Source organism: Mus caroli, chromosome 13 (assembly GCF_900094665.2).
Source record: "Mus caroli chromosome 13, CAROLI_EIJ_v1.1, whole genome shotgun sequence".
Lineage (NCBI taxonomy): Eukaryota > Metazoa > Chordata > Mammalia > Rodentia > Muridae > Mus > Mus caroli.
This window is the reverse complement of record NC_034582.1, coordinates 75,500,034-75,511,597: the sequence shown is the minus strand read 5'-3', so window position 1 is coordinate 75,511,597 and position 11,564 is coordinate 75,500,034. Positions and strand designations below refer to the sequence as shown.

General features: G+C 39.7%; 1 protein-coding gene across 1 annotated transcript in view; it reads left to right on the top strand.

Moving 5' to 3' along the window:
- Adgrv1 (adhesion G protein-coupled receptor V1) overlaps positions 1–11,564 on the top strand; it is a 497,830-nt gene that overhangs the window by 481,406 nt on the left and 4,860 nt on the right. The window contains exons 88-89 of the mRNA XM_021180004.1: positions 4,032–4,220; positions 7,777–7,954. Of these exons, the coding sequence (XP_021035663.1) occupies positions 4,032–4,220; positions 7,777–7,954 (367 nt within the window). The remainder of the gene's footprint in view (positions 1–4,031; positions 4,221–7,776; positions 7,955–11,564) is intronic.

Genomic DNA, 11,564 nt, shown 5'->3' with positions numbered 1-11,564 from the left:
CACACACACACACACACACACACACACACACACACACACACACACGCACACACGTAGAAACCTTGTATTTGTCTTTCCAATTTTGTTATTGACCCAAACTCTATCTTCCTTATTGCCAAGTGACCAGTCATTCAAAATGCAGCAGGTCAGAACCCTAGAGCAGTTCCAAACCAGAAAGAAGGGCTCATGGTGACTTCCTCTGTCTGCCAAGGGAAGAGTGAAAACATTAAGCCTTTGGGGAAAAGTAACCGCAGAAAAGAACAAACCTAGCCCCAGTAGAAAGATCAGAGACAGGAAGCTTAGCTCAAAGCAGCAGCTCCCAAGAGACACCCACCAGAGGAGCGGCGGACCACACCCCAACCCCTGACTTCATGCTCCTTCTGGAAAAACTGGGTCTGTACATGCACATGAAGTGGAAAGCACTAGCTTGGAGAAGAATCTTATCAAACCATTACTGAATTGGGCCACCTATAATTATAAACGACTCAAAGCGAGAAACCTAACACATACCACCTCTGTCCTTACCCCTTCCCACACTTGCCTGCTGATAACAGTTTAGAATCGTGGTCTCTGGTTTATTAATTACTTCTTGAGTTCTGTCTGAGTCAGAGACCATATGATAAACAAACAAACAAAACGTAACTAAGAGCGCTGAGCATTTCCTCTTTCTAAGAATTTGCGATTGAAGAGATTTCTTTAAAATGCCAAATGTTAGCTGGGCATGGTGGGACACACCTTTAACCCCAGCACTCGAGAGGCAGAGGCAGGCAGATTTCTGAGTTCTAGGCCGGCCTGGTCTACAGAGTGAGTTCGAGGACAGCCAGGGCTATACAGAGAAACCCTGTCTCAAAAAACCAAAAGAAAAAAAAAAAAAACAAAAAAACAAAACAACAACAGCAACAAATATTTGAGCTTAAGAGAGCTTAATTCTGATGATGCCACCTTGTCCTGCCCTATCTCTGGAGGCAGGAGAGTAGCAGGGCTCCACATGGAAGCCTGAAGTGTCACTCAGCCAGGATCCTTTATAGCTTGATGAAATTGGAGAAAGATCTCAGAAGAGAGCCCAACACAGCCAAGCCACGTTCCACCTCCTGTCTTAGCCAGTTCTGTCTTGCCACTTCTTGTTAAACATGTGAACTGAAGCACGGGACTGACAGACATGATGGAGCGAACAGCTGAACTCCCTTTGCTTGCTTCACGCTGAACACACTAGAGACCTGTCTCAGTGGTTAAACCTGCGTTTGCTCCCTACCACCCACAAGGCAACTCAAACCCCTGTGACTCCAGTTCTAAGGGACTCAAGCGCCTCTGTGGGTTTCTGCATGCATTTGACGCAAAGAAAATCATGTAAGCAAATAAATAATAACAAATGAAAAACAAATAATAATAAACTAATAATAAATAATTCTTTAAAAAGAGAGTTATGAGCATATGTAATCCTTTAAACTGTGGATGATTTCCTTTGTGGCTCACAGAACATTGATTAATAAGTTTATATTCCTAGATCAAAAGAAATACAGAATGGATCTTAATTTTATAGTCAATCCAACTGTAAATAAGTTAAAGACTTTTAAAAGCATTTTCATGATTATAGGAGGACCATGAAAATAGTCAAAACAGCAACTCATAGACACAATTAGCTTCCCTCTAAATCTGCCATCTGTAAATGACAGGAAGTATAGATAGCTGGTGTTTATGAACCTGATGCTTGGTGGGGGTCAAATATTGTTTTATTTGTGAGCAGTCTGAGAGCAGGAACCATGCTCCTTCATCCATGCATCTCAGGGCCTGGTAGTGTAGACTGTGACCACGCAACATTCTACAAACGGAGAATCCAGGTGCTTTGTTGAAATTGCTGCACACAACACTGTAGTGGGACCCTGCACACAGCGTGCAGTACTTGGAAGGGGAACTTGTTTTTCCTCTGAGGTCAGAAACCTCCACAGCTGAATACTTTGGATAATGCAGGCCCCCTTTCTATATTTGCACAGCTTGGCCGAGACCAAGCAAGAGTCAATTTAAGCATAATCTGCATTTAAACATTCTTTCCTTTTTATTTTAACCATGTTTGTGTTTCCTGGAGCACATCTAAAAGTCTCAAAATATTTGCCATGTACTTCTATGCTTTTAAGAACAAAAACAATGCAGTTTTTGAGTGTAGCTATGTTCAGCAGGCAGAACATTTCCTGGCGCACGAAAGGCTCGATATGAAAACAAGCAGGAGAGGCTGCCGAGCTTTAACAGATGGTCTTTAGAGATGGGTTTTCAAGCATGAGGTTTGTTTCCTTATCCAGCTTTTAACCTGACACATCTCAACACTTCCAGTGACCCCGAAATAAATCAGGAACATTGCACAACCTTTAAGGCTGACACTTTAATTTTTTCCTGTTTTGTCTATTGCTGTGGCCAATGTAATTAGGTCACAGTCATGTGAAAAGTTAGTTGTATAAGAAAAAATGTTGGATGAGCATGGGTGTTTTCAGGAAGACTTTGTTTCTATTAATGTGCACACTATCATTTGTACTTGAAACCAATTCACTGGGCCTACATCTTTTGGAATATTAACATGCTCTCCAAAAACAGGCAAGCCTGAATCAAAGGGAAATGTGTGTTTCTGCTTGCTCTGATGTGACAAGTACAACAATGAGGAGTTTTGTTTTGTTTTTGTGTGTTTAGCATGCACACCACTGCTTTTTAAATGCTCTTAGTTATAGAGACCAGCTGAAAAGGTGTCACCCCAGAAGAAAGAGAAGAGTCTGGACTCTCACACGCCTCCAAAGACAGCCATGTGTAGCATAGCCTCTTGTCCTCTCAGTTCCTGTATGTAAAAGTTAATTCTGACTGGGGTGGAGGGCGCTGTGGTGATTGCTAAGAAGTGTAGACAGTTCAGGTACAGTTGTACATCTGGTACAGTTCCAATTGCTTCAGTACTCTAGAGATGATAGGAACCATGGAGACACCACATTTTACAAATGCTGACACTTGTTGATGTTTTCAGAAAAATTTTTACATTGATTCTATTTATTCTTTAATTAGCTGAGTATCTTTATGTTTATCTTTGTGGGTTCAAAATTTTAGTGACACATTCTTATTTGCATTCAAATTTTAAACACCAAGAAATATATATATATATATATATATATATATATATATATATATATACCCCACAATTTAAGGTATCTTATTGTCTAAATGAAACTGTCAGAATTACAAGGCTTTGAACAGTAGTCATACAGTAAGTACAGCACGTGTGGAAAACATGAAGGAAGAAGGGTGTAATGAGCAGAACGCAAACAGAAAGGCAGTGTCCTTCTTTGTGACGGAAGCAGAGTAATTATCAAGAGCTCAAGTATGTTGTGAGGAATCTGAAGGGCTAACGGCTTTTGAAGAATGCACTAGAGAGGTTTGCTGTTCTTGTGCAACATGTATGGAGAAGCTCTGCTTAACTGTTAAGCAATCAGCAGAGTCCCTATGCAGTGAGTTGGTTCCCAAGAAGGTAAGGAGTTGAGATGCACACAGGGTGTCAAGTGACAACTATTCAGCTCTTTCCAGACACACACAAGATGAGTAGAATGCCCCATCAGCTAGTTAGACATTGAGACCTTTCCAGACACACACAAGATGAGTAGAATGCCCCATCAGCTAGTTAGACATTGAGACGGAGGAATAAAAACAGTCCTTTTTTACAGGACAAGCTGTTTGCTCTCTACATGTATACATCTAGATGTATACAGCTCATTCATACATTTCTGTAACTCACTTTCATATGTTAGGAAGGCACAGAGTTACACATATATTAATTAAAAAATGACTTGAGAGTCCACACTTCCTAAGCAACACTGGTGAGCATTTAGTGACTTTGAACTGGCAGTGACCTCTTACCTGGCTGCCAGCATCCTGTCAGTCACTCCTGGATTCGGGTAAGCCTGGAGCATCCTCAAGGTAGTCAGATGGATTTGCTGGGTTTATGTTTAGCTGAGCTGACCAGAAGACCTTTGACACACTTACTAATTGATTTTTCCTTTTTCTAGGGACTTTATGTTTTTGTGGTTTATTTCATTTTACACAACCAAACGTGTTGCCCTATGAAGGCCAGCTATACAGTAGAAATGAATGGTCACCCAGGACCCAGCACAGCCTTCTTCACTCCTGGGAGCGGAATACCTCCAGCTGGAGAGATAAACAAGTCTACCCAGAACCTCATCAATGCTATGGAAGAGGTGTGTTCCCCTCCCCTACCTCTGCTTCTCCTCCCTTACCTTCTGACCAGCCCTCCCTCTCCTTCTGAGTGTAAGACAGAGGTTACTGATTGACTTTGGAGTCCTTTCCCCTCTGCAGTATTATTTGAGGTATCATTATTATGTCTTTTCTGTCCTGTGAGCAATTTGGATCAGCCATTTATCTCAAGAAATCAGAGAACAATGCATCATTTCCTTCAAAAACCTTCAGAACTCCTCATTTGATGTGATAGAGATATCAATATGTTTAAGAAATGCTCTTCTAAGACACTATTCTTCCTAAAAGCACACTCTCACGGCTAGCTGTCTTTATTTGCCTGTCCCCCTGACACTTTTTTCAATCCCCACCAAGAGAAGAAAACAAGTAGCTACTCTTTTCAATTTCAATACGATCAAGCATTCTAAAACAAAGGCTCAGAGAGTGCTTTAGTGGCCCTCCTGGAAAATCCAGGCAGGATTTCCTCCATAAAACTGCCTCCCACTGCTGGCTATATTATTCTGTCCATACAAGTTTGATTTCCTGAGTCTGACTCACATGCCCTCTACCCCTGCCTTTTGGCGACATATTAGAAGGGCCACTATTTAAACTGAAAGCATACCTGAATAGATCTGTCGAAGAAGAGGCAGAGATGCACAGCCCTCATAACTGCTCAGGTCAGGCATGTGCTCAGTAGCCATTCCTTATGAAGAAGACAAGCAAGGAAAAGAATATTTGGTTTGCTTAAAAAAATATATTGGCATGTATTTAAGAAACACTTTCTTGAAGAGGAAATACTGATAGGATGATAGATGGCTAGATAAATAGATATTGATGGGTAACTCCAAGATGGGTGCTAAATAGAGATGTGATAGTTCCATCCATCTGCTAGCAAATTTCATAATGTTTTTAATAGTTCAATAATATTCTATTGAGTAAATATACCACATTTTCTCTACCCATCCTTCAGCTGAGGGACATCTAGGTTGTCTTCAGTTTGTTATTATTACGAGTGAAGCTGTTATGAGCATAGCTGAGCATGTGCCCTTGTGTATGGTGGAGCATCTTTTGGGTATATGCCCAGAAGTGGTATAGCTGGGTCTTGAGATCCCAATTTTCTGAGAAACTGGCAAATTGATTTTCAAAGTGGTTGTACAAGTTTGCACTCCCACCAGCAATGGAGGAGTGGTCATCTTTCACTTCCAGCATGAGCTGGTGCTTGAGTTTTTGATCTTAGCCATTCTGGTGGTAATAAAGACCTGCCAGCAAAACATTAGGCAGAGCTCAGAGAATCTGCTGGAAGAGGGAGAGGAAGAATTGAAGGAGCCAGAAAGACCAAAGACACCACAAGAAAACCTACAGAATCAACTAACATGGGCGCATAGGTGCTCACTGAGACTGAACCACCAACCAGACGCACACATGAGATAGACCTAGGTTCCCTACACGTATGTAACAGAGGTACAGCTTGGTCTTCATGTGGGACTCCTAAGAGAGGAGCAGAGGTTACCTCTGTCTCTGTTGCCTGCCTTGGATCCCTTTCCCCTAACTGTGCTGCCTTATCTAGCCACAATATGAGAATATGCACCTAGTCTTAATGCTACTTGATAAGCCAAGGTGGGTTGATATCCATGGGAGGCCTCCCCTTCTCACAGAAGAAAGGGAGGGAGGACAGGAGAGAAAAAAAGAGAGGGAGGGACTGCGGTAGAGGAGGTATGGAAAACTGTAATCAGGATTTAAAGTTAATTAATGAATGAATTAATGAGAAAAGAAAAGTCATAATACGCAGCCAGAAGTAGGTGATTAGATAATAGAGATAGATAGATAGATAGATGATAGATAGATAGATAGATAGAAAGATAGATAGATAGATAGATAGATAGATAGATAGATAGATAGATAGATAATCTTTCTTCCCAGCAATCTTATTGTCTTCTCTGCAATGTAGGAGGTACTTTCATTCCTATCAGCCTAAAGTTTAAGCAAATGATTACAATGCCATTACTATGTATAGCCTTTTGATTTGAATGGGAAAATTTTAATATAAAGAATTATTAACTCATAATGGATAAACATAAAGTAGATAAGTAGATAGGTAGGAGAAAGGAAAGGTATTGATTTAAAAGAATATTTATTTAGGTGTAATATGAATAAGTTAAGAAAGATATTTAAAAATTTGAGATATGCCAGAGGCAGAGAGGTGATTAAGCAGTTAAAAGCACTTGCTGTTCTAACGGATGACCAAGCTTCAGTTCCCAGCACCTGCCTGGTAGCTCACAACCATTTATAACTTGAGGTCCTAGGATCCAATGTTGTCTTCTGGCCTCTGTAAGGACCAGGTATGCACATGGTGCACATACATGCAAACAGGCAATACAGTCATACACATGTAATAAAAATAAATCTTCAATTTTTTTGAAAAACAAGATACTCTTCATTACTTTGAAATATATTGAAAGTTAGCACTATATTTATATGTCAGATGTTCTTAAAACAGAGGTACTTTATCATAATGAGTGACCAAAACCAACAAGAATAATTTAAGATCCATTGTTCTTGTTGAATGATTACCAATTTAACATCCATTTCAGCTTGACCTGTTTTTTGAACTTTCTTTCAGGTATGTGTGGCCGAATTAAAGTAACTGACATTTCAGATCTAGACTTACCCCACCACACTGTAAATGTTCATAGACAAGTGTGTTCAGAAGCTGCAGTTCTGTAGAACTCAGATAGGAAGTATTTCTGTCACTGAAGAAAGGTCTAGATGCTTGGATTCTTAGTGACAATCATCTTGAGGTTTTACCTTCTCTAAGGTCCCTGGTTTACTTTTCTCAGCATGAGGTGTCCCTGCAGTCTCTCAGCATACCTTGCAATAGAAAGTAACAGCTGTGACTGTCTGTTCCTGGGCTGGAGCCCTTGCTTGAGTGTTCCTCTGTGGTGTTGCACAACTGCGTAGCTTAAAGTCTGTCTACATTCTTCAGAGGCTCAAAATTGGCCTTGATCCAGCTGTCGAAGACAGACTGTGGGAGATATCTAAAAGGCCAGCAGGAGCAGGGGAGGCCACAGGGAGAACGGTTGAGGGCTCATTTTCCACTAACCTGGTTTGTCAGTAACCTAGAAAGACATTTAATCATCTCAGGACAGAACTCTTTTTGAGCATTTAATCAAAAACCAAGGAGGAATATGCATAAATTCCCTTTAGTTCATTATGTCCTTTGTCTATTTAAAATATATTTTAGATTAAGAATTTGGAGTATCTTCTGGATTTCCTTAACATACATTTTACAGAAAAAAAAATTGGTTTTATCTCCTCACACATATAATCATAGCAATCTGCATGTGACTCTGAGAAACTGTTCTAAACAGTCTATACTAACACTAGGAGTGGTAATGTCATGGAGAACATATATAACACGCATGCTCATATGAATAACTCAATGGACCATTCACAGGTTTTAATGAAATGTAGAAATATACTGCAAACTCGGGCTTCAAAATGAATATGTTCATTCATGTTATCAATTATTACTACCTTCTATTCTTACCTTAATACCAAAAGGTGCCATCTGACTGGGAAAGATCATCCTTCCAGCAGACCAGCCAGGCAAGCCCTGATTTGAAGACAAGTCCCCAGAATGGTGCCTCATTCCCTTCTTCTGGGGGTTATGGCCCGGGGTCCCTGATAGCCGATGAAGAGTCCCAGGAGTTTGATGACCTGATATTTGCATTAAAAACTGGTATGTATGAGACCCACACATGACATTACAAGTGGGCCATCTTTCAGGGCTATTTCATGTCCCCTTCCGTGAACATGCAGATGCACTGTCACACTTGGTACACGCCCCTTCCCATGATCCAGTTCTGATCCCAGGCAAACCCAAGGATATCTTGTTCTTCACATCAAATATAACAGAAACTAAAAAGTATTCATAATTTGCTTTTAAAGAAGAAAACAACATACTTTAACTAAATGTAAATATCTGTGTCCTAAAACCCAGCTAGAACACCAAGATCTTGGGAAGTCAAATTCAGCATAAGGACGCTCATTAAGGAGGTTTGTTCTGATCTTTAAAAAAAACAACATCATTTAAGAGGAATGTTTTCCAGATACTTTCAGAAGCAACTAACATTGCCAAAGTGTCAAAATCACACGCTGTAATTCATTGTCTTGTGTGTGTGTGTGTGTGTGTGTGTGTGTGTGTCTGTGTGTCTGTGTGTGTGTGTGTGTGGTGCATGTATATTGTGAGTGTGTTTGTTTTCAATTCCACTCAATCTGGAACCCTAGTGAGTAGTTTGTATACAGAGCAACTAAAGACAAAACAGAGTTTTAAGGAGAATGGATTAACTAGCTATGTAAAATACTGAGTAAAGTTGGGACTGAATGGAAGTCTACAAATTAAGATCTGGGCACATTAGGTCCCTGTTCTGTATACAGTGTAATTTGATCATTATGCTCAAACACTCAAGTACAATGAATTCTTGGACATAATTAAATTAGATCTGTGAACTATATATATAACAGCTACTAAGTGCATTTGGTTCAGGAATGCATGGAATGACTTGCTTAGAGACTTAGCTTAGCATGCCATAGAGTTCCCTAAACTCGTTGGGAAAAAAATATTTTAAGACATCAAAATGGCAATTTCTAACACTGGTTATTTGTATTATTAGAAAAGATACTATAATAACCAGACCTCATCCCCTGGACATATTCTATCATGGGATATGGTCAAATAAAGGAGCCACCCACATGCTGTCTATCTACAGTAGAATTCATCATTGACCTGTAGTATACACTTGGCCTACCAAAGTATTTTGCTCGACTCACATAGCATTTCAACATTTTTGAGCAAATATTAAAACTGTAGAGATACCATACATAAGTTTAGAAAAAAGCATCTAACAATATGAATTTTAAAATAATCAAGGTGTTAGAGTATAAAGAAATATGCTTGTTCTTATCTGCATCTCCACTTTTTCCCTCTTGCTATACCTCTTTCCTCCCTGTTCTTCCCTCTCGTCTGCCTTCATGGCATGTATTTTCCATTTCCCTGAGTTTTCCCTTTCTGTATATATACCTCTTCCTTCTCTTTCACTCTATCTTCTTTATGTTAACAATTATATCCTTTTTTGAAAGTCCTATTATCCCATTCCCATGCACATACTGGCATTGCTAGTTGGACTCACTGGGTTTAAAAAAAGTACATGAATGTGGGCAGGAGACTGGGAGGAGCTAGGAGGAAAGCAATACAAGGATGTTCATACTTCAGTTTGCTACCACAAGATTGTTGACTATGCCATGACTATCACATGATATAGAAGTTTGGATGCTTTATGTTTGTCCCAAGTTTCATATTTACTTTGTAGACACTGTTGAACCCTTCAAGACCAAGTTGGATAACTCAAGACCAAGAAAGAACCATTTAGATTTGCCAGTACATGAGACAGGATCACAAGACTGAGTGGTATCTCCATTCTGTGACTTTTCTGTAGTGTGATGTGGTCCATCAGTGCAAGTCAAATCTTCACCTAACACCTGCATCTGTAAAACAGAGTAAACATCACCCTCTTCTTAACGATGCACAGTAATTTACTGAGAAGATGGGATGCATAAGAGTCGTGTAAATTGTTGCTTGTAGTTTTTTGTTGTTGTTGTTGGTGGTGGTGGTGGGTTTTTTTGTTTGTTTGTTTGTTTTAGTTGCTCATTCTCTCTACCAAAAAGCTGCTGCTACCACAGTCACTGAGTTTTTCCTGAATTCTTGGCTTAATATATTAGGACTAAAATACCTTTCAGAAAAATCAGAAGGCAGATCACATCTTAGTCTGTGATAGCTGATTTTGGTTGATTGAGAAATGTCTAGACTAGTCAAGCATACCACAGAATGTGTCTAGGATGCTGTTTCCAGAAGTGGTTTCATGATGAGGTCTCTGCCTGATTCCTAGTACAATACTACCACTGAGAGATAGTGAAGGCAGGAGGTAGAGCCTTGATAGAGGTCAGGAAATGGGGCATGGCATGGGGCTGCATGTAGCCCTGTCCCTTGATCTATTTACTGACTGTTCTCTATGAAGAACTCCTCCACCACGGTGATGTTTTACTAAAAAACATGAGGCCAAACAACTATTGATTGAAATCTCTGAAGCCATGAACCAAACTAATTGTGCATCTTGAGTTATTTCTTATGCGTTTTGTCACTGTGACATAAAGATTGAGTAAACTAACATTCAGTGAATGGCAAAGAGATGGTTTCTACCCCATCATTCTGTGTTATGCTTATGGGTAACACATGCCCCTTTTGCCTACCAGTGAGGGATTAGAGTCTACATGGTGTACATTCCGTTAAACTGGAAAGAAGTTGGAAAAAGGAGGTTGTGGGTCACTTAGATGTGGTTAACTCTGTAGATGACTAGAACCAGAGCCTTATTCCTTCCACCTTTTAGGACCTTGGATGGCTGAACCAGTTGTCAGTACAGAAAGTACATTCCAGAGTACCTTATCCTGGTGGACAACAAATTCCTCATAGAATTGACAGCAGGCAGACTTGAAATCACTGAGGGTTGGTACTTGTTACATCATTCTGCCTGCTTTTCCTTGAGATGCTAATTGTAGGGTGCTTGCCATTTCTCTCTAGTTGGTCTCATGATGAGAAGTTCTCTTATCATTCATCTCCCTCTTGCCCAGATTAACCTGCTCGCATCACCTTCTCTCTATAGAATGGCCATTATTTGATGAGTTCAGTGGGATACTTCTTAAATGGATCCCTCAGGTTTCTGTCACATAAACAAAGAAGTCTGTACCCTCTGTTGTCTGAAAGCCTGGAGGTAAATCTTAGTGTTGTGTTCTGGAGTCTCTGACCTATACTTTTGTCTTTTTTTTTTTTTAATGTAGAAATATATGCCTCAAGTTGTCTTAACTTTCTTTTTGTTTGGTTGAGAGAAAAAGAAATAAAATTTTTTGTTAGATAATACATATTTCAATATTATTACATTAGTAAAACTTTTAAGTGTGTTGCCTGTGGGAATAGCCTAGTTCTTAGTTTAAGAAAAGATGTTATAGGTTTCTGTTAGACATCTTTTTCTTTTATGATTAATATACATTGTTTTAGGAGACTATAACTTTGATATCCAAATCACAGCAATTGGGGAGGATTAAAGTAGGAAGGTAGTTTTTTTTTAAATTTTTAATATTTTTATTACATATTTTCCTCAATTACATTTCCAATGCTATCCCAAAAGTCCCCCATAGCGCCCCCCACTTCCCTACCCACCCATTCCCATTCTTTTGGCCCTGGCATTCCCCTATATTGGGGCATATAAAGTTTGCAAGTCCAATGGACCTCTCTTTCC